Source organism: Mustela putorius, unplaced genomic scaffold (assembly GCF_011764305.1).
Source record: "Mustela putorius furo isolate JIRA1106 unplaced genomic scaffold, ASM1176430v1.1 tig00001093_pilon_pilon_pilon, whole genome shotgun sequence".
In the NCBI taxonomy this organism is placed as follows: Eukaryota; Metazoa; Chordata; class Mammalia; order Carnivora; family Mustelidae; genus Mustela; species Mustela putorius.
In genome coordinates this window covers 681176-704910 of record NW_025421565.1, presented here as the reverse complement: position 1 = coordinate 704910, position 23735 = coordinate 681176, and the positions used below count along the sequence as shown (strand labels likewise).

General features: G+C 42.5%; 1 protein-coding gene across 4 annotated transcripts in view; it reads left to right on the top strand.

Annotated features, from left to right (window-relative positions):
• Positions 1-23735, top strand: part of LOC123393940 (cancer-related nucleoside-triphosphatase homolog) — a 63451-nt gene that overhangs the window by 626 nt on the left and 39090 nt on the right. Inside the window, exons 2-3 of one of the 4 annotated variants that reach the window (XR_006608765.1) lie at positions 4733-4827; positions 5230-5289. Coding sequence is in view for 2 of the 4 variants with exons in the window: in XM_045087306.1 (XP_044943241.1) it covers positions 4693-4831 (139 nt within the window). In the remaining 2 variants the exon portion in view is untranslated. Of the gene's footprint in view, positions 1-3548; positions 4832-5229; positions 5290-7555; positions 7597-23735 lie in introns of those variants that run through there. The other 3 variants (XM_045087307.1, XM_045087306.1, XR_006608766.1) reach the window with 3 other exon arrangements.

Here is a 23735-nt window from a genome sequence, read left to right as displayed (position 1 = left end):
CCGGGGTTCCGCTGAAGGGTAGTGAAACCCAAGAGGAGACCTGCCCCCTCCCAGGCTCCTGCAGGGGCGAGGCTGCAGGGTGAGAAGCCCGTCTCAGATCCTGTGTCCGTGCCAGGCCCTCCTGATGCCAGTCTTTGGCAAAGCCCTCAACCCTGCGGGGCTGCGAGTGGATAGCATCGTGTTCCTGCAGAGGAGCCTGGAGGAGGAGGTCATTCCGGGCCTGGAATTGTCTTTCACGTCATTTTAATGGTTACGTTTTGCCTTAAGCAGGAAAGGCCACACTTAATAATATCGTAGACTTTGGAATTTTATTGTTACAAGCGGAGGGGAAGCCGTGAGGAGTGCGGTGGTGGTTGGAGGAATGGCTGACATCCAAAGGACTCCCTGACCTGGCACAGGTCACCGACTTATCTGTCGGTCCTTTATTTGAAACTGGGAATGGCATTTGCTCAGCAGGCTGGCCCCAAGACACCTACATGTTTCATAACAAAAGTGATCTGTTACTGTGTTAGCACCTGCCCTGGGTCCTGCAAGTGACTGGGGACAGAGGTTGGCCAGGTCAACATTGGCTCTTCCTTTTTTATAAAAGTCTCGTGTGCACACAGTTGAAAGACTCAAGTAATTCCACAGTATAGCTCTCCTGAGCCTGTGTTAAAACCTGGTCACCCTCTCCATCTTCCTAGTGCAGTTATTTTGTAATCTTTATTAGCCCAGTACATGTAAAAGCTAATCCCAGAAAAGCCATGTGGAGAGTAATCTGTAGTTTTCTTTTCCTTTTATGTACAACTTTTTTTCCCCTTTGGAGTTACTGTCAGGTTTGGGTTTTTTGTTTGTTTGTTTTTTAAGATATTTATTTATTTATTTATTTGACAGACAGATCACAAGTAGGCAGAGAGGCAGGCAGAGAGAGAGAGAGAGAGAGAGAGGAAGCAGGCTCCCTGCTGAGCAGAGAGCCTGATGTGGGGCTCAATCCCAGGACCCTAGGATCATGACCTGAGGCAGAGGCTTTAACGCACTGAGCCACCCAGGTGCCCCACTGTCAGGCTTTTTAAAATAGTTTCTATCACCAGCTCCCTCTCAGCCTCTGCCTGCTGTCTAAATCGAATCTGTACACTCAGATCATTAGATAATGTATCTTCTCAAAGTGGCCTCTTTTCTCTATGTTGTCAGTGTCCCACCAGTGTATCCTTAGCACTTAGCATTCTTTCCCAACTTCCAGCTGTCCAACTTGTGACCAATCTTGGAGGGCTTTCTCTGGTCACTAGATTCTGCTATACCAGTGCACAGGGCAGGCCTGAAGAGCCAGGGAATTCCTGTCCCCTAGGAGCAGCCTCGAACCCATGACAGATGGAAGTTGGTGGCTGAACTCCCTACTTCCTCCATCCTCAGCAGAACTGAGTCCTGCATTTAAACTGCAGTATCCCCCAGTGGAATTAGCTACCCACATGGGTAACTTGCTTGATAACGCAGTTACTTCCCTTAGGGTCATGGGGTCACTTTCCAAATTAAACTTCCTGCAGTTGAATCTTTATCTCACGGTCACTCTTCTGAGAGAACTAGAGCAAAAAGGGTTCTAGAGCTGTCCAACCTGCTCGTCTTGCCTGTGTGGTGTGTGGAACTGTCATTTTGGGGTTTCCTTCAGCATCGGTTACCTCTTAGTGTAGACAGTGTGAGGGTAGCGGCTGAATGGATGGAGATGAAAAATTAACTGAAAGAAGATTCTAGAGCTTAGGAGGAAGGGTCTTGAGCCAGTGCCTCCTCTTACTTCCCCGTGTCCTAGCCAATATGCAGGACATGCAGAGCCTTCTTTATTACAGCTGCTCTGGTTACCACCTTCAAAATGCAGTAACTTTCTTTCGTTTTTTTTTTTTTTTTCTTACATTTAGAGTAAAACCCACTCTAAGACCAAAAAAAAAAAAAAAAAAAGTTTGACAGAAGAACATGAAAATCACATGGAATTGCTATGTACAGAAATAAGTGCTGTGACCCGTCCCAATTCCTTCTCGACATTTCCTTGTGTAGATACATATACTTTATACTTTTTTTTTTAAGCTTAATGGAATACCACTGTACATGCCTGCTGTGTCTTAACCTGCTCTTTCTCCATCTGCCCACATATTGTGGTCTACTTTCTGTGCTGATACACATAGGTTAAACAATATCTCTTTAATGGCTGCTTGGCTTTCCTGTGTGTCCTGTGTGTTTTATGCACGTAGTACCATAATTTAACACTCCCTTACTGATCAGCATATAGATTGCTTTCTGTATCTTGCCATTACAGTGAATACTGACATAAATACCCTTTCATATATCTTTGTGCTGCGGTCAAGTGTTTGTGGAGGGAATTCACAACAATAGAATTGCTGTGTGCTGTGGAAGACATATTGAAGCTGCCGTTCAGAAAAGTAGGAGCTTACTTACCCAGTGCCACTGGCCGGCATTAACCAGGTTCTTCAGGGACTTTCCAAAGGCAGCAGTTACTGGGGGATGGAGCTGGGATGAGAAACCTACACCATTCTCTTCCAACCCCAGGGAGCATGTGGCTGGGTTGCTGTTCATGTTCCAGAAGGTCAGCCACCATTGTCTGCTGGTTTGAAGTTGAGAAGAGAGATTTATTAAAGAACAGATCATCGTTTATCTCAAGGAAGCTTAAAAGGGTCCTTGAGGAACCCTGATGACTGTGTTGGAAGACGTAGAAATAACATGATTTACAACTTTGTGGTGTCTCAAAATAGTCTCTTGCAGACTTGCCAGAGGTTTCCCCTTTTTCTTTGTTGGGTCATCATGATGCCATTGCCTTCAGTGTGGATGGAACAAGGCTCATGGAAACGAAGCCATGGGGACACTCCAAGGTTCCTGTTAATGTGCATGATCCTTACTAGTTGTGTAAGCCTGGATAAGTTACCTAGCCTCTCTGGGACTCATCTGTAATCCAGGAACAAGAATGGTGACTGCCTGAGAGGGGGAGTTGTGAGGATTTAACCAAGGAAATGCTTGTGGAGTGTGCTAGAACAGTGCCCGGCTCCACAAGTCTGGGTTACTTTATCAGCTCGCACCTGTTGGTGCTTGTGAACACATAGCAAGAGCCAGTCAGAGTAGTTAACAGGCCAGGTGGATGAGGGGGTGAAGGTGCAGAAGCTGTAATTTGGGGAAGGTTGGGGGGCAGGCTAGGGGAATGCTTAGGGTCGCTGGCAGAGGTCATAGATGGGGTTGCCAACCTGCTAGGATTGCTCTTGTGAGAAAGTTTAAAACTGCTGTTTCTTGTGGTGTTTGTGGTATTTAAGAGACACTTTTTTGGGAGACAGAGTAATTTAAGTCCATGAAGGAGTGTAGGGATCTTCCCACAATTAAATATAGGTCCAGGGCCTCCTGGGTAGCTCAGTGGGTTAAGCCTCTGCCTTCGGCTGAGGTCATGATCTCAGGGTCCAGGGATTGAGCTTGGCATCTGGCTCTCTGCTCAGCGGGGAGCCTGCTTCCCTTCCTCTCTCTCTGCCTGCCTCTCTGCCTACTTGTGATCTCTCTCTGTCAAATAAATAAATAAAATCTTTAAAAAAAATAAATATAATAAAATCTTTCAAAATAAATAAGTATAGGTCCAGAGTATTCCAAAGGTTGAAATCCCAACTTAAGGTGCCCAGCATTTGACCCAAGTATGACCATGTTTACCTCCTCGTGAATGAGTGTGGCCACCCACGGAGGCAAGTAAACCTAGTTCTAGAAGCTTGTCTCAGAGGATGCAAATTTTGCCTGTACCACAGAGCTACTTAGTTGTTCCTGGTATCGTATATGTGCCAAAATTAACGGTGTCTCGGAGGAATTTTAAAATCAGACTTTGAGATCCCATTAATATTTTTATTATGCTTGAAATTAAAAAGTTTTAACACCCTGGAACAATCAGAATTGAAGTGCAGTTAATACTCCTAAAACTCAGGTGCAGCCTGTTTCACTCCCCGCCAGGAAGGCTCTCGGAGTTGGTGAGTGCTGTGTGTCCTTTGGCCAAGGAGTGGTTCCCAATGGGCTATTGTTTTGTTTTTTTTTGTTTTTTTGCTGGTTTTTTTTTTTTTTTGAGTTGGAAAAACAATGCTGATCCAGAAAGCCAGTGAGGTGTTAAAATCTTCCCGTGTGCCTGTGGTTGGATTTTACACAGAAGAAGTCAGTCAGGGAGGTAGAAAAACAGGATTCGATGTTGTCACATTATCTGGTCTGCAGGGAGTTTTGTCCAGAATTGGGTACTGATATTTCCGTTCTGTGGTGTTTTATTGCCCCTGGGTACAAGATTAAGCCAAATGATCCCTTCTATCTTGAAGAATCTGGGGCCTTTACAGATTTCTCAGAGAAAGAAAACAGATATTGAAACCATCACATGAAAAACAAAGTATAAAAATAGCATATTTCAATTAAAACTCATTCCGCCAAGTAATAAGTGTTTAGCATTTTGTAATTCATAGTCCTGTTTCCTGTGTGCTGCTTTTCTGTGGCGCAGCCCCCCTGCAGCTTCAGGATTGGCCTCCAAGGTCCCTGCCAGGCCTGGTGGTGGCGGTGGTGGTATGCACTCCAGTTGCTAGCCCTGATGTCAGGCATCAGGTTACATGGCATCAGGTTAGCTTAGCATACCTGGGTGATTTTTAAAGGTGATTTAACCTACATGGAGGGCCAGAGGCCCACTGGAGTAGCTACAAACCAGAAATCAGTATGGGGGTCTTTCAGCAGAGAACCCTCTCTTTTCATTCAGGTCAGAGCCTCCACCTGGAAAACGTGAATGCCGGGTGGACAGTACATGGTGGATATGACTTCCTTCGAGCACTTGGCACTCCGGTCTTGAGGAATGTAAGTATGTGATTTCTGCCTCTTGAGCCCATCTCTTCTTAGTGCATTGGGGGAATTGCTCGCCCTGGGAACAGATTGGTTTCACTCCAAAGGAGTGGCCAGTTTTGCATTTGACAATTGGAAGGTTTTCAAGTGATTGAGCCTTATAAAGGATGTATGCACCATAATTTGATGTCACTCTGAACTACACAGAAATTCCTTGTTACACGTATTCAGCTCATGGAAATAATTTTATTCTGGGAGGGCTCTGATGCTCAGCTACGAAGACTCCAAAAGTTAAATCTTTCCTCTGCCTTCCTCTCTTTTATATCTTTACCCTGTTTTCACAGCACAACAAATAAACATTTAGGAAGGGAAATGCCATTATATAAATAATAATGGTAAGCACCTCACATATTACAGATATTCCTCAACTGACTGTGGGTTTACCTCCTGATAAAGCCATCGTAAGTGGAAAGTCTGGTAAGTGGAAAACACATGTAATACACCTAACCTACACACCATTACCCCTCAGCCCAGCTGACCTTTAGCGTGCTCAGAACACTGTACAGTTGGGCAAGATCATCTCACACAAAGTGTATTTGATAATAAAGTGTTGAGGATCTTATGCAGTGTACTGAACGCTGTACTGAAAGGGAAACATGTAATGGTTGTGTGGGTGCAGAATGGTTATTAATGTATTGGTTGTTTACTTCCATGATCTCGTGGCTGCTTCAGACCTGGGACTCCAGCTCCTGCCAGCATTGTGAGAGATCATCCTGCATGCTGCCCCTAGTCCAGGAAAAGGTCAAAATTAAAAATCTGACCTATGATTTCTATAGAATCTGTATTGCTTTCGCACCGTCGTAAAATTGAAAAATCATCAGTTGAACCATTGTAAGGCACAGACCATCTGTGATATATCATATATCACTGTATTACCTGCTGTTGTTGTTTTTTTAACAGCTTATTGAGGTATAATTCACATACCGTACACCTCACCCATTTGAAATACACAGTTCAACTTTTTCTAGTATATTCACAGGAATGTGCAATCATTTGTCACAAGCTAATTTTAGAACATCTCCGTCCTTGCAGAAGGAAGCCCCATACATACTTCATTCTTCTGTCCCTCCCCGCACTTGGAAACCACTACTCTACCTTCTTTGCCTGTCAATTTGCCCATTCTGGGCATTTCCTGAAAAGGGAATCATATAAAATGGGGTCTTTTGTAACTAGCTTATTTCACTTGGCACAGTGTTTTCAAGGTTTATCCACACTTCAGTACGTATCATTCTTTTTCATGGTTGAATAATATTCCTTTGACTGGATATACCACATTTGTTGATCAGCGGATCAGCTGATGGACATTTGTATTGTTTCTACTTTTTGGTTATTGTAAGTAATACTGCTCTGACCATTTCTGTGCAAGTTTTTGGGAAGATGTCTGTTTTCATTTCTCTTGGGTTACACCTAGGAGTAGAGATGCTAGGTCATAATGGGAGTTCTGCATAAATCTTTTTGAGGAATCACCAGACTGTTTTCTAGACCAGCTGCATATTTCCACCAGCAGTGGATGAGGATTCCAGTTTCTTCACATCTTTGCCAGCACCAGTTACGGTCTTTCTATTTTCATCCATTCTAGGAGGTGTGAAACATTATATGAATTTAATTTTGATTTCCCTCATGACTAGTGATGTTGAGTGTCTCTTCATGTCCTTATTGGGCGTCTGTATATCTTCTCTGGAGAAATGTTTATTCATTTGCTTTGCCCATTTTTAAATTGGCTTAGTTGTGTTTTTATTACTGGGTTATGAGATGTCTTCATAAGATCTGGATACCAGTCTGTAATTAGATACATGATTTGCCAGTATATTCTTCTGTTCTGTAGATGCGGTCACTTTCTTCCTGGTGTCCCTGAAGTTTGAACATTTTTGAGAAATCCAGCTTATCTGTTTTTCTTTTGTTGTTTGTGCTTTTTGGTATTGTATCAAAGAAGACTTTGCTGACCTAATTTCATAAAGATCAACTCCTGTGTGTTCTTCTAGGAGTTTTACGGTTTCACTGTTACATATAGGTCTATAGCCTAAAATAATTTTTGTGTGTGCTGTTAGATATGAATCCAAATTCTTACTTTCACAGATAAATATCCAGTTCTTTCAATACCATTTGTTGAATACTCTTCTCTTTCCATATAATTTCCTTGGGACTGCTCTTGAAGTCATTTGAACATAAAATACAAGGATAATTTGGATTCTGAATTCTGTTCCATTTATCCTTATGTCAGTTCCATCTGTTCTTAGGTCAGTACCTCACTGTCTTTATTACCAAAATTAGGATTTTTATAGGGACTATATTAGGGAATATTGCCAGTATTAAGTTTTTTGCAGAATATTGCAGTATGAAGTCTTTTGATTCATGAATACAAGATGTCTCTCCATGTACCTAGGTCGTCATCATATTTTTTTTAAAGATTTATTTACTTAAGAAAGAGAATGTCCACGTGTGAGTACAGAGGAAGAGGGAGAGAATCCAAGTGGACTCCCTGCTGAGTGCAGAGTAAGATGTGGGCTCAGTCTCAGGACCCTGAGATCATGCCCTGAGCGGAAATCAAGAGTTGGACACTTAAGTGACTAAGCCACCAAGGCGCTCCTACCTAGATCTTCTTTAATTCTTTTTTTTTTTTTTTAAGATTTATTTATTTTAGAGAGAGAGCACGCACAAGTGGAGGGGGCAAAGGGAGAGGAAGAGAAACTGAGAGTCGGAGACTTAACCCACTGCACCACCCAGGTACCCCTTCTTTAAATTTTTTTCAACAATATTATTTTGTAGTTTCTAGTCTCTACGTTTTACAATTAAAAAAAAATTATACCTTAGCATTTTATATTTTTGACACTATTGTAAATGGAATTGTTTCCTTTATTTGACTTTGGAATTTATCATTACGAATGTATGGAAACACAAGTGGTTTTTATTTGATGATCTTGTATCCTGTAACCTTGCTAAATTTGTTTATTTGTTCTAAGAGTTTTTCAGTGAATTTTTTAGGGTTTTCTGTGTACAAAATTGTATCATCTAAAAATGGATATAATTTTACTTTCTTTCTTTAGACTTTGGATCCCTTTTATTTCATTTTCTTGCCTAATTTCCTCGGTTAGAACTTTTAATTCAGTGTTGAATAGAAATGGTAAGAGTGGATGTCGTCATCTTGTTCCTTATTGTAGGGAGAAAGCATTCAGTCTTCTACCAAAAAGTATGACATTGACTGTGAGTTTACGATAACCATTACCAGGTTGAGGAAGTTCCTTTTGTTCCTAGTTTGTTGAGTGTTTTACAATGAGGAGGTGTTGGATTTCGTGAAATCCTTTTCCTGCATCTATAGCGGTGATTATGTGATTGTTATCTTTCATCATATTAATGTAGTATATTATGTTAATTGATTTTTGGATGTTAAACCAACCTTGGTTCTTGGACTAAATCCCTCTTGGTCACGGTGTATGATTATTTTTATATGTTGATGGATTCAAAAGGATCATATGCAGATCCTTTTATGTATGTATTGCTGGATTTTGTAAAAATAAATAAAAAATTGTTTGCAAGTATTTTGTTGAAGATTTCCACGTCTGTATTCCTAAGGGACATAGTCTGTAGCTTGCTTGTGTTATATTTGTCTGATTTTGGTAGCAGGGTAATATTGGTCTCAGAATAAGTTGGGAAGTGCCGCATCCTCTTTTGATTTTTGGAAGTTTGTGACATATTGGCATTTATTTTTTATTTTTCTTTGTTTTTCTTTGTTTGATTTCCCAGTGAAGCCCTGTGGCCTGGGCTTTTCTTCACAAGAAGCTTTTTAGTTATGAATTTAATTTCTTTGCTTGTATAGGTCTGCTATTTTTTTATTTTTTGTTGTGACACTTGTGGTAACCTCTCTTTTTTTTTAAAAAAGATTTTATTTATTTATTTGACAGAGATCACAAGTAGGCAGAGAGGCAGGCAAAGAGAGAGAGAGAGGAGGAAGCAGGCTTCCTGCTGAATAGAGAGCCCATTGCGGGACTCAATCCCAGGACGCTGAGATCATGACTTGAGCCGAAGGCAGTGGCTTAACCCACTGAGCCACCCAGGTGCCTTGGTAACCTCTCTTTTAGTAATTTGTCTGTTTTATTTATCTCATCTGTTGGCATACAGTTCTTCATATATTCCCCTATAATCCTTCTTATTGTGGAGGTCAGTGGTGTTTTCCCTTCTTTTATGTCTTATCTTAATCATTTAAGTTCTCCCCCCTGCCTTTTTTTAAGCCAGAAGAAGGGAGAGGAAAATAGGAAAAAGTTTGTCAATTTAGTCAATCTTTTCAAAAAACCAACTTTTGCATTTAGATTATAAATATATAATTTTTTATGTTCATTCATCAAATATTTATCAGATCCTAGATATGTAGTTGTAAACAAAACAGACATGTTTTCTCCTCTCTCGAGACCCTCGGTCGAGGGGGAGATGTAAGTAAGTAAGTAAGTGTATGTCATAAGCGCTGTGAAGGAGACCACTGGGGTGCTGTGAGAGGTGTGGAAAGCTGACTTTAGATCAGATGGCTGGGAAGGAGCTCTGGGGAGGTGGTGTGTAGCTGAAATGGGAGGATGAGAGGGCACCATCGCTTCAGAGAGTCAGTACTGGGTGTGTGTGTGTGTTGGGGGGAGTGGGGGTGGATTCTGTGGACAACATTATAGATGAGGGGAACAGATAAACTGTGGCCCCAGGGTCCTGGGGCAGAACGTGAGGAAGAAGGTGTGGCTTGTAGGGTGGGTGGGGCACGTGGTCACGGTCTCCTGGACTGTATTAAGTACTCTGAGTGCCTTTAATCTGTGATAGATGTACTACTTGGATTAATTTTTGTAGAAATCCATTGGTGACAACCTATCTCACAAGACAGGTCTAAACCTTCCAGAGAATCTGTTCCACCAGTAGGAAGGTTCAGGGTTTTTCTCATGGCCTGGTGGGCCCGATGCAGTCTGGCCCGCTAACTTCTGGCCGCCTGTCACCATTCCCCAGTCTTGCTAGCTCAGACGCATTCCCCACAACATTGCAGAGCTGGTGCCGCACCAGCCGTTGGCTCACAGCCCTGGCGGTTTTCTTTGGTGGGTGTACTGTTATCTTTGCCTCTCTGTTCTTCTTTGACATTCGGGGCTGAGCAGAAAGGTGTTGTTGAGGGCTTTGGTAGCTGCCCGGGGCTGCCGGAAATTTAACCACAGCCCAGGGAGGGCGGTTGCTGACTTCAGAGGGCAGGCAGGGTTTTGCGTTCTGTTCTTTGCAGGCTGCTGCTCGCCAGAGCCCACCTCCTCCTTTGCTTCCTCCCGGTTGCCTGCTACTCCCACCTCTTGCCTCTTAGAATGTTCCCTCCATCCCGTGCTGGGTCTGTTGTGGCCATTGTTTTGGTGTGAGCAGTCAGAGCACATGATGTTTTTCTCTCTGGTTTTTTCCCATCAAATGCTTAACTTTCTACTTAACTGTTCAAAGGGCAGGTGAAATACTTTAAATGAAACTCCAGGTGAAGACCCTGGCTTTGGGCCCTGGATCAATACAAAGAATTTATTTTTACTCACTTGGCTCAGAACAGACGGAATCCTGGGGGAGCAGTGCGTACATACATGCGTGCTGTCTGTCTGCGAAATTATGCAAGAAGTCATACATTGACTAGAATAGAGCTTAACTCTCTTTTTTAATTAAAAGATAGAGGAAAGCAGAACTTCCCCCAATTTCTTATACTTTGGATACCAAACCCAGACACACCCATATTTTAGGAAGAGTTCCCAGGCCACAGGTTCTTACCTAGTCCAGGTCACAGACTTTTTTTTTTTTTTTCTTCCCTGAAGAACAAATCTTTCCCCCATCTCTTACTGGAATGAAGAGAAGTAAAGGAATTAGTGTTTTGCCTTTAGAAAGAAAAAATGGTGAAGTAGCTACACAATGAAAACAGAGGAATATGAAGAGACAGTTGTTATTACTGACAAGTAAACAGAAAGCTCCAGCAACCACATCTAGGCAGAGGAGAACCTTGGTGCAGGTAGCATGTTAGGGTCTCCTGCCCAGGATGTCTGAAAACGCTCTCTAACTTTAAGTTCAGAAATATATATTAAGTGCCTCCTATGTGTAAGGTATTTCACCGTGGATGAAAAACATTGTGAGTCGTAAGATGGAAGGGAGCTAATCCTTGGGTCAAACAGGGCCAGCAGGGGTGTGGGCCTGTGGTGAGCTAGGTCAGAGCCCACGGGACTGGAGCCCAGAAGGGGCTGGAGGCCAAGGCAGGGCTAGAGGAGGAGTTGCAGTAAGGTTCATAGAAAGTCCTTTCATAGGGTTGACTGCAGTGGACTTTTTTCATTCTACTGGTGACGACTTTCCTTATTTGACAATGTTTTTATTGTTTTTCTGAGTATGGACACTCTCTACTCAAGGTAGCGAATTTGTAAAAAATATGAATAAAATTGGAGGACAAAGGGAGATGTAGAGGAGAAGGGAGTTGAGGGAAATTGGAAGGGGAGGTGAACCATGAGAGACTATGAACTCTCAAAAACAGTCTGAGGGTTTTGAAGTGGCAGGGGTGTGGGAGGTTGGAGTACCAGGTGGTGGGTATTATAAAGGGCATGGATTGCATGGAGCACTGGGTGTGCTGAAAAAATAATGAATATTCTTATGCTAAAAAAATAAAAAATTAAAAGAAAAACAAAAAAAATGAATAAAAACAAAGAAGAAAATAGGAAAAAACTCATAATCTTATCACTGGGTTAACCACTGTTAGTGTGTTTGTTCCCTCTTTCTGCTTTGATTCCCTCATTCCTAAATGGGGACAAATACTGCATCTGGTTTTATAGGTTTGGCTTTTCCTGTTAATATGATCCAGTGACATGGGAATGGCCTACGAGGGGATGATCATCACAACTGTGATAATGTAGTGATTGCACAGTGTTTCCTGGCATGGGTTTTAAGCTCTGACTCAGTGATGGGTGTTTATCACCATCACAAGGACCCTCATAGCGAACCCCCTTTGCACAGACAGCCTTTCTCCCCAGTGGTGGAGCTTTCCTGGGGGATGATCTGAGAGTGAGTTCCTAGGTGAAGAGCTGACCTGGGGTATCGCTGGGTGCTGTTGAAGTGCTTCTGTGACTAGTCTGCCAGGTGAGGGCGTGTTCCTCTCCCTGCACTGTGGCCAGCAGGAGCCCTATACCCTATACCCATCTTCTGTAGGGAAACCGGCTTCTTCGCTTTGACTCCTGCTTTTAAGTTGCTAATGAGGTTAAATGTTTTTTAGCTTGAGTATTTTTTGATCTAATTATTTCTGTTTATCCCTTTTCCCATTTTTTCCCCTTTTGGCTTAAAAAGATCTTTTATAAGGCAAGTGACCTTTTTGTATTTATTGATTGCAATTTTCTCAATTTGTCCCTTTGGTGATTTCCGTCCGTCCTTCCTTCCTTCCTTCCAAACTTCCTTCTATCCTTCTTTCCTCTTAACATTGACGCAGTCTCTGTATTCCACGTTAACACAGAATTTCGTTCTTCTTCTATAGTACTGTAGTACCTTTTTTTTACCTCTTTTAACATGTTTTTAATCCATCTGGATTTATTTTGACTATAATATACAGTGAGACTATGAGTTGATTTCTTTCCAAATACTTAGCAAGTTTGCCAAAGGCATTTGTTAAATAACCCATTTCTCATTGGTTTGTTATGCTTTATTAATTATAATAAGAAATATGTGGATGTATAATGTTCTAGGGTTGTCTGTTCTCACCCATTTGAGTCTCATGTCAGTACCATGCCATGTTAATTGCCATGTTATCTTCTATTTTAAAAGTTGTCTTACCCGTTCTTGTTTGTTTTTCCACACTGTAGTGGTATTGGGGGTAACAGTGCTAGGGGTAGGGACAGTAGTGCAGGTTGTCAACAGCGATCCAGTGCGAACTGTGCTATGCACAGGCACGCTTAGTCCTCAGAGTGATTGTAGCACTCTCTTCCTGGTTTATAGAGGAGGAAACTGAGCTATAGACTAGAGGTTAAATTGCCCAAAGGCCCACAGCCTATAAGTGGCAGAGCTGGCATGAACTGTAGAATCAAGACTCTATTATCCACCACAGAAGTCTTACTTGGAGGGATTGGAACCATATAAAATTACAGTTATTTAGATTCAAGGAGCATCTTAATTTTTCAGCTCATAGTCTTCATAGCCAAAAACCCGATTATCTCTGCTTTTCTTTCTTTCTTTCTTTCTTTCTTTCTTTTTTTTAATTATTTTTTTGGCAGGGTTATTTATAGGTCTCTTCTACTTTCTGATGCTCCTGTAATTAGGATTATTTTTCCAGTTTTTTAGTGACCAGGGCTGGCAGGGTAACACTGTCCTTTTTCCTAATGGTCTTTTTGACAATGACACTGACTGCTTTATTAGAATTTGTTGCAGTATGGGATTAAACGTTTTGTTGGCACCCCACCTCATGTATCTCCTACTCACACAGAAAGATAACAATAGATTATAATTTTTTAAGAACAAAAAGTGTCTACTCCAAGCTGTTTTTTCTAGACTCACCCATGTCATTTTTAATTAAGATCCATGAAAAGAATAGGCAGCTGGAACCAGGACGTCTGATGAAAATCAACATAGTAGTACCTCATTTTGATCAAAAGAAGGCTTTTGGTGTATATTTGTTTTCAAGAGCAGGATCTGCATTTGATTCTGAAATGAGATTCTGCTTCAGATCTTTGAAACTTCATTTGAAGGTGAGAGGATTCCTGGCTGGGGAAAGTTCATCTGTTACCACTTGACCTGGAATTGCTATTTCATATTTCGGGCCACTAGGCTTGAGAGAGAATTTGGAAAAATCAATTTCTAGTCAGGATCCATTCTTGAAAGGTTGACAGGAGCCCAAGCATTGCTTTTGAGTTTCCTTCATCGTTAGCAAATGTGACATTCTTTTTTTTTTCTTTGTTCCTCCTCACTTCCTATTTCTGGACCTCACGATCATATATATGCACTGAAAGATCGGCCAGGGAAACAAAAAGCTGTCTGGTGCAAACATAAGAATTAATCTAGAGATTGTCAGTGGAAACATATCTGCAGTGAATCAGAAGAGAAAAATGAATGGAGAGTTCTGTGTAGGGTTGAAGCTGCCCTTTATCATGTAGGATTTCTGGGTCTGCAACCTTGTCAGGAGCTTCCAGGTGAAATGCAAAACCAGCCCCCGCTTTGTTGGGAGGGTGGAGGGAGACCAGAAAGAGGCAGGCCACTCCAGGCTGGGAGGTGGCAGTTGTACTAAGCAGCAGGAACTTATGTGTTGGATACAGCAAGATGAATGGGGCCACCTCCTGCCCACCAAATCTTAAGTCTGTATGGAGAGAGGTCTTAACTGGTTTTATTATTATTTTTTTAAGATTTCTTTATTTATTTGACAGACAGAGATCACAAGTAGGCAGAGAAGCAGGCAGAGAGAGAGGAGGAAGCAGGCTCCCTGCCAAGCAGAGAGCCTGATGCGGGGCTTGATCCCAGGACCCTGGGATCACGACCTGAGCTGAAGGCAGAGGCTTTAACCCACTGAGCCACCCAGGTGCCCTGCCTTAACTGGTTTTAGTCACGTAGGCCATGTCATTGTTCTCAGCACCAGGTCATTATCTCAAGGCTGTGTCCTGGGAGCAGTCTCTGGGGATTAGAAAGGCAAGTGGAACCCACACGCCAAGGGGTTGGGGTGGGCAGTGAGAAACCTCTGATTGCCGGGGTCCAGCTCATGGAGCAGCTGGTGGTCTGTCTTTTCGGTGACATTCCCCAGGAGTCCCCCTCATTGCCCTGGCAGGTCTGATGCTCTGTTACTTCTCCCTGCTGGCCTGTGGTTCTGTGATTTAGAGGCTGAGCTGGCCTCTGCCTTGGGTTCTTTACCTTCCTGCTGTTCTCACAGCCCACTCCCCGGAGGCCTCGTGGAGGCATGTGCTCTGTGAGTGGGGCTGGGGTAGAATCTGTGTCAGCTGCTCCTTCCTCCCCATTACACTTCTGCTCTGTCCCATTTCCAACATGTGCCATGGGCTGCCTCTCCCCAGACATGGCAGTCCAGGACCTGCTCCTTCGGAGGCAAACTCACACGTCCGTGATGAGCTGGTGGTTTTTTCAAATCTTACACCGAGAAAATGTGTATGGGTTGTTCTTTTTTTGTATTGATTCTAGTTTTTTGAATTTTATTTGGATACACTTTGACTCTTAGAGAAAACAGGAATAAGAATAATGCCAGACCACCCATATACGTGTTACCCAGAATCACCTGTTTTTACTGTTTGCCCTGTTGTTTGTCTATCCTCTCTCTCTGCGTGTGCACGTGTGTGTCTGTTCGTAACAACATACCAGTTTAAAGAGGGAACCATTTGAGTATATTGCAGTCACTGGGGTTTTATTCAGTATATTTTTCAGTATATTTATATATATACTGAATGTTTATATTCAGTTATTTATAAACATAAGTGTATATATTAAACATATGTATTTATATAAAATAAAAATATATTGTAAGTAAAATCTATTCAGTATATTTATATATAAAGTTCAGTATATTTTTCCAAAGAATAATCATATGCTCTTATGTAATTGGTACAGTTCTCAATCTCAGTACATTTTTACACCAAGAAAATACTATTGGGGGCACTTGTGTGGCTTAGTCAGTTAAGCGTCTGCCTTTGGCTCAGGTCATGATCCCAAGGTCCTGGGCTTGAGTCCCATGGCTGGGTCCCTGCTCAGTGGGGAGTCTGCTTCTCCCTCTGACGCAGCTCTCTCAAATAAATAAATACAATCTTAAAAAAATAAAAAAGAAATACTAATAATCTTCCATTCCCAGTCCTGTTTTGTCAGTTGACTGGACGATGTCCCTTGTAGCAGGTTCAGGGTCAAGTGTTGGGTGTAGCTGCCATATCTCCACAGCCTTCTTCAATCTGGAACATTTCCTTAGTCATCCTTTGTCCTTTGTGACCTTGACATCTTTGAGGAATACAGTTCTACTCTAATGGGACTTTCCTTTTGAGAACTTTTCTGCTTGTTTGCGGTAACTTCAGTCAGAATGCTACATAAGCCGTGACGCACGTTTCTTGGGCATCTCATCCAGAGGCACTCTGTTTGCTGATGTTTGTTTTGACTACCTGAGCGAAGAATTGTCGTGTCCCCACTGTGCATTTACTCTTCTTTCCTTTGAAATTCATAAGCAATGAGTGGGGAGACACTTTAAGACCATGGACATCCTTGTCATGAAAATTCTCCTGGTTCTCCTTCTTTTTTAGCATTCTTAGATTATTTGGAAGTAATACTTTTCATGGAGGCTTTATCTGGAAAGCCAGTATAACTACTGCCTTTTGGAATACTTCCTGGAACAGGGTGAGTGGTAGCTAAGAGTAGGATGGCTGTGCATCGGAAAGGCAAACCACAAGAGCCATAATGGTTGATTTTTCCTCATCAGAGCTGTGCCTGCTTATTTCTCTCCAGCCTCCTTGTTAGTTAGACAAGAAGTCATCACTGTTTTCCTGTAGCTAAAACATTCAACCTTCTCTCTTCTGAGCAGTATGTAATAAAAGGATATCAGACCTCAAAAATAACTTGAATGAAAAGTTTAGGGGTACCTGAGTGGCTCAGTGGGTTAAAGCCTCTGCCTTTCGCTCAGGCCATGCTCTCAAGGTCCTAGGATTGAGCCCCGCATCAGGCTGTCCACTCGGTGGGGAGCCTGCTTCTCTCTCTCTCTCTGCCTGCCTCTCTGCATACTTGTGATCTCTGTCAAATAAATAAGAAAATCTTCAAGAAAAAAAAAAGTTTAAATACTGAGTGAGATTTTTACTCAGTAAGAGGACTTATTATAAGCGCAGCTACTGTTAACACTGTTAGCCGATAAGGAAGTGGCAGGAGTGAGCACCTCTGGGGGTGCCTGGTCCCTTCTCGCTGTGTGTAAAGGAGGGAGGACTGCTCCTGTGGTGGGGTTGGGTGGGGGGAAGTCACATCTGCCTACTAAAGCAGGCCGTGCTCTGTCCTGGATAAAATGATGTCGATGACATGAATTGTTCTGCTACCCCAACTATGTCATCCTTTTTGAGAAATTAAAATAATGTGGTTCCTCCAGAAACAGATGAGGGTGTTTATGGCTCTGCCTCCATAGCCCCTAGAAACTGAAGTGCTCCTGCTTCTCATTGGAGAGAAAAGTCCTTACAGGACTTACTGTCCTGTAATGAATTCCTTCGTTTCTTTCTTTAAGCATCTTGGATCCTTTCCTTCCCTTTCTTTCCTTCCTCGGCTTGACAATGTGCAGGCGGTATCGCACGTGGGGATGGAAGGGAGCTCTGGCATCAGGTGATCTTGGCTTTGACTCTGAGCTCTCACTTGGGAGCTCAGTGACTTTGTCTAAATCCATTGTGCTCCTCTGTAAACCAGGCAGATAGCTGTGGGGTGGAGTTATTAGGACTGAAAGCAACACTGTTAGTAAAGCGTGTGTATCCCGGGCGGCTAGGGGGTGCAGATAGGGACAGGTGTACTTATCTCTCTTGAGAAGGTGAGCAAAGTGATGGGTAGGAGTACGTTAGGAGGAGCCTCACATTAGCAGTTTGCCACAAAGCCCCCCAGGGGCCAGAGCAAGCCGTAGGTCTGTCACGGAGACCCACAAGCTCAGATGTCCAGGCTGGTCCCAAGGTGCTGGGATCTCAAGGGGTAGTGGGTTCTCCATGCACAGGGCTGACTTTCAGCCAGCAGATGCTGTTTCAGTCCTGGGATAGTTCTCGTAGCTTGCAAGATAGCATCGGTGCCATCTGGTTCTCTATGATCAGGTGCTCACGTGGGTGAGCCCCAGGAGGCCAGTTAGGACATTCGGGCGGAGCCTCAGCCCTGGTCTGCTGGGCCCTGGGGTAGGAATCTCTGGCATTTGGGTGGGCACAGCTCCTGCCCAGAGCACGCCCAAGGGGAGAAGGGCTGGGCTGCAGGGTGCGGGAGGCCATCTAGACAACTCACCCTGGCTACCAGCTGGTGCCTTCATCCCTGGGGACACGAGATCCACATGCCACCAAACTGCTAAGGGGATCTGAAACTTGAGGTTTGAAATAAGCACACAGAGAGGTCTAATTGGAGCCCTTCACTTTTACTTCCTAACTTCAGACGGTTGAGCAGTTGTGGGCTTGGCGGCGACCGCTGTTCCCACCACATGCTTTCCTGGCCTCCCAGAACCGGTGTGTTTGTGGGGAAGGGCCCTAGTTCTGCTGCCAGACTTCTGGCAGATGTTCCCCAGTTCTTCCCCATGACTTTTGATACCTGTTGTCCTAGATAGGCCAGCTCAGAAGCTGGTCCATGTGTGTGATACTTTAAAAAAAAGAGCTAAGACTACCAGAAATATTTATTAAGTAAGTAATTCACAATAAGGCAAAAGCCACTTTAAATAGCTTTTCCTTGGATCAGTATTTTGATTAAATGAAATTGCCTCCATTCAGTATTTCATTAAATGAATTGACCACTTTGGTTAAATAAAATTACCTTTTCTTTCATGTTCTTAAAAGTACATGTGAAGATTAAACAATAACAAAATCACAGTTTTCAGGTCTCTGGCATAATTGGTACACAGATAATTTGTTGTTGCGCTAAATCGATTTAATCTTTTCAGAAAGCAAACTAGCTGAGTATAAGCAAAGCTATAAAATTATTCATAGCTTCCCTTACCCCTGGCTGGTCAGTTTTAGGACCATATCCTGAAGAAATCTCTTCTCCCTCAGAACAAACAGAAGAGGTAAAATATGCTTTGCCCCAAGTGTTTCTCCCTTTCCTTTCCTGTGATAGTGGATGGATAGTCCTGTGACCTGTAGGCCTGGCTGAGGAGTGGTGCATGATTCATGCCCTCCTGTTGCCTCATGGTACCCTGCAGAGAGAGGTGGTGCTGTGGAGAAGGGCCGCACCCCAGATGTGCACATAGTGATGTTCGCCTGCGGCCCAAGGCGGCTCAAGGTGCTGCACGAGCACCTTACTCTATCCCTTCAGATACAGGCTCTCCAGGGTCTCCTTCTGACTTCCCCGCAACTAGCACCCGGGAGGACCGTAGGGGTTCCTGACCATTTTCAAACCTGGGCCCTGGAGCTGTCAGGTTGCGTCTTTATGAACTGAGAATTTGGAACAATGTAAACATGGTATGTGCTCACTGGCTTGTTTTTTGTTTGCCTCTACAGTTGCTTGACATTCTATAAAAACAATTTTGAATATGATAGTGGTCCTTTTTTTTTTTTTTTAAGATTTAATTTAACTTTTCTTTTTCTTTTGTCTTTCTTTTTTTTTTTTTTTTTTTTTTTTTTTTTTTTTGAGAGAGCAGGAGCAGGGGTATGGCAGAGAAAGAAAGAGAATTGAAAGCAGACTTCCTGTTGCACATGGAGTCTGACACAGGGCTCAGTCCCATAACACTGGGCCCATGACCTGAGCGAAAGACAAGAGTTGGACACTCAACTGACTGAGCCACCCAGGCGCCCTGATACTGGCACTTGTATTTCATTCTCGTATGTATGGTCCTGAGTTATTTAGAAAAACCAGTCTTGACGACAGGCTTCTCAGTGGCTTAGCATCTGGTATCTGCCTCTTACTCGAGCACCAATAACAGATTTTTCATCAAAAACCCCAGGCTTATTTTTGAGATTCCTACAGTTTCTGGATGATAGAAGTCCCTACTTTTGGACAGAGAGGATTTTATATAAACTAATGTTTTAAAGTGAACGTGTCCAATTGGTAGAACAGAACGTATGCATGTGTGTCCAGATATCTTTGTGCAGGTGCTTAATGTTGTGAGCGGTCATGGGTGAATGTTGTAGAGACTCCAAGGAAGGGTCGTTTTGGAGCCTCATGCTTTATGTTTGTATCTACTCGTGTCTATTTACATACATGTCCGTGTTCACTACCTCCCCACATACATACACCCAAATACGTACATATACACAGGCAAACACATGTGATTTTTTTTTAATTTTTATTTTTAAATTTTTATTTCTTTTCAATGTTCCAAGATTTTGTTCATGCACCATACCCAGTGCTGCATGCAATATGTGCCCTCCTTAATACCCACCACCAGGTTCACCCAACTCCTCATCCGCCTCCCCTCCAAGACCCTCAGTTTGTTTCTCAGAGTCCACAGTCTCTCATGTTTCATATCCCCCTCTAATTTCCCCCAGCTCACTTCTCTCCTTCTCCCAGTGTCCTCCGTGTTATTCCTTATGTTCCACAAGTAAGTGAAACCATATGTTAATTGACTCTCTCTGCTTGACTTACTTCACTTAGCATAATCTCTTCCAGTCCCATCCATGTTGATAGAGAAGTTGGGTATTCATCCTTTCTGATGGAGGCATAACACTCCATAGTGTATATGAACTACATCTTCTTGATCCATTTGTCTGTTGAAGAGCGTCTTGGCACTTTCTGCAGTTTGGCGATTGTGGCCATTGCTGCTATAAACATTGGGATACAGATGGTCCATCTTTTCACTACATCTGTATCTTTGTGGTAAATACCCAGTTGTGCAATTGCAGGGTCATAGGGTAGCTCTATTTTTAATTTCTTAAGGAATCTCCACATCGTTTTCCAAAGTGGTGGCACCAACTTGCATTCCCACCAACAGTGTAATAGGATTCCCCTTTCTCCACATATTCTCCAACACATGTTGTTTACGGTCTTGTTGATTTTGGCCATTCTAACAGGTGTACGGTGGTATCTCTGTGTGGTTTTGATTTGAATCTCCCTGATGGCTAGTGATGATGAACATTTTTTCATGTGTCTGATGGCCATTTGTATGTCTTCATTGGAGAAGTGTCTGTTCATGTCTTCTGCCCATTTTTTGACATGATTATCTGTTTTGTGTGTGTTGAGTTTGAGGAGTTTTTATAGATCCCTTTGTCTGTAGTGTCATTTGTGAATATCTTCTCCCATTCCGTGGGTTGCCTCTTTGTTTTGTTGACTGTTTCCTTTGCTGTGCAGAAGCTTTTGACCTTGATGAATTCCCAAGTTCATTTTTGCTTTTGTTTTCTTTGCTTTTGGAGACATGTCTTGAAAGAAGTTGGTGTGGCCAATGTCAAAGAGGTTACTGCCTAGGTTCTCCTCAAGGATTTTGATAGATTTCTGCCTCACATTGAGGCCTTTTATCCATTTCGAGTTTAGTTTTGCATATGATGCAAGAGAATGGTCGAGTTTCATTCTTCTATATATAGCTGTCCAATTTTCCCAACACCACTTATTGAAGGGACTGTCTTTTTTCCACTGTTTATTTTTTCCTGCTTTGTTGAAGATTAGTTGACCATAGAATTGTGGGTCCATATCTGGGCCCTCTATTCTGTTCCACTGGTCTATTTTTCTGTTTTTGTGCTAGTATCATACTGTCTTGGTGATCACAGCTTTGTAGTAAAGCTTGAAATCAGGCAACGTGATGCCCCCAGTTTTGTTTTTCCTTTTCAACATTTCCTTTACAATTCAGGATTTCTTCTATTTCCATACCAATTCTAGGATTGTTTGTTCCAGCTCTTTGAAAAATGCCGGTGGAATTTTGATGGTAGTGGCATTGAAAATATAGATTGCTCTAGGTAGTATAGACATTTTAACAATGCTTATTCTTCTGATCCATGAGCATGGAATGGTCTTCCATCTTTTTGTGTCTTCTTCGATTTCTTTCATGAATGTTCTGTAGCTCCTCGAGTACAGATCCTTTACCTCTTTGGTTAGGTTTATTCCTAGGTATCTTATGGTTCTTTGTGCGATAGTAAACAATTGATTCTCTAATTTCCCTTTCTGTATTTTCATTGTTAGTGTATAAGAAAGCAGCTGATTTCTGTACATTGACTTCATATCCTGCCACTTTACTGAATTGCTGTATGAGTTCTAGTAGTTTGGGGGTGGAGTCTTTTGGGTTTTCCTTATAAATTATCATGTCATCTGCGAAGAGAGAGCGTTTGAGTTCTTCATTGCCAATTTGAATACCTTTTATTTCTCTTTGTTGTCTGATTGCTGTTGCTAGGACTTCTAGTACTATGTTGAACAAGAGTGGTGAGAGTGGGCATCCTTCCCGTATTCCTGATCTCAGTGGGAAGGATGTCAGCTTTTCCCCTTGAGGATGATACTCGCTGTGGCTTTTTCATAGATAGATTTTATGAAGTTGAGGAATGTTCCCTCTATCCCTGTACTTTGAATATTTTTAATCAGGAACGGATGCTGTATCTTGTAATGTTTTTTCTGTATCAATTGAGAGGACCATGTGGTTCTCTCTTCTCTTACTGATTTGTTCTATCACACTGATTGATTTGCGAATGTTGAACCACCCCTGCATCCCAGGGATAAATCCTACCTAGTCACAGTGGATAATCTTTTTAGTGTGCTGTTGGATCCTATTAGATAGGATCTTGTTGAGAATTTTGGCATCCATATTCATCAGTGATTGGTCTGAAATTCACCGTTTTGGTGGGGTCTTTGCCTGGTGTGGGGATCAGGGTAATGCAGGCTTCATAGAAAGTGTCTGGAAGTTTTCCTTCTGTTTCTATTTTTTGAAACAGCTTCAGGAGGATAGGTAATATTTCTTCTATAAATGTTTGGTAGAATTTCCCTGGGAATCCATCAGGTCCCAGACTCTTGTTTTTTGGGAGGTTTTTGATCACTGCTTCAATCTTGTTATCAGATATTGGTCTATTCAGATTGTCAGTTTCTTCGAGTCAGTTTTGGAAATTTATACGTTTCCAGGAATGCATCCATTTCATCTAGGTTGCTTGCCTTATTGGCATATAACTGTTGAGAATAATTTCTGATGATTGTTCCTATTTCCTTGGTGTTAGTCTTGATCTCTCCCTTTTCATTCATAATTTTATTAATTTGGGCCCTCTCACTTTTCTTTTGGATTACTTTTGCAATTGGCTTATCGATCTTACTGATTCTTTCAAACAACCAGCTTCTAGTTTCGTTGATGTGTTCTGTATCTCTAGTTTCTATCTCATTGATCTCTGCTCTAACCTTGATTATTTCCCTTCCAGTGTGTGGGGATAGCTTAACTTGTTGATTTTCCAGTTCTTTAAGGTGTAAAGACAGCTGGTGTGTTCTGGATTTTTCAGTATCTTTGAGTGAGGCTTGGATGGCAATGTATTTCTCCCTTAGGACCACCTTTGTCAGATCCCATAGGTTTTGGACCAATAACACACATTCTTCATATGGTTTTTCTTTGTCTGAATTGACTGCTTTCAAACTATCATTTTCATGTGCCAGATAGAGTTCTGTTTGGCTTCTGGATGGTGCCCTGTGGGAAGATGACATCCACCATTAGTCCCAGTTTCTGGAGGCAGCAGAATGCCCCAAATACTCCTTGGTCAGAGCTCATTGGAATGCCTTGCTCTTTTGGGATCATCTGTTTTTATGCTGATGAGCTTGTACCTGACCATTTTTTAAATTTCTCCCAATTTTGGCATTCATTTTCAAAGGAAAAATTTGGAAATGACAGTGACTGGTTCCATAGGTGCTCACCTCTCCTCCCTCACCCCATCAGTGGGGTGCGCTAGCTGCCTTGGCTCAGCTTTGCATCACTCAGTTCCGTGGGAAAGAAAAAGATGAATATGACCTTGTCCCGCCCCTGAAGGGGAAACGTCATAAGTGTGGGTGTGTGTGCGTGCGTGGGTACATGCCCGCGTGTATATGTGTGGGCATGCATGTGTACCCCTCTCCACACACACAGGATACAATTTAAAGTTAAAAATGCAGTACATTAGAAACACGGAAGTTTGAGTAAGTATAGAGACCAGCTCTTGGATGACTACAGTGGGTCCCTTCCTGGCCTTTCTGCTAGTGAAGTGAGTGGGAAAATAGGTGTGTGATACTAAGTCGGCAGATGAGAAGAGTGCCCCTTACATAAAATTTGACAACCACTGCTCTAATGCTTCCCTTCAGGAACTGCCTCAGACTGGACC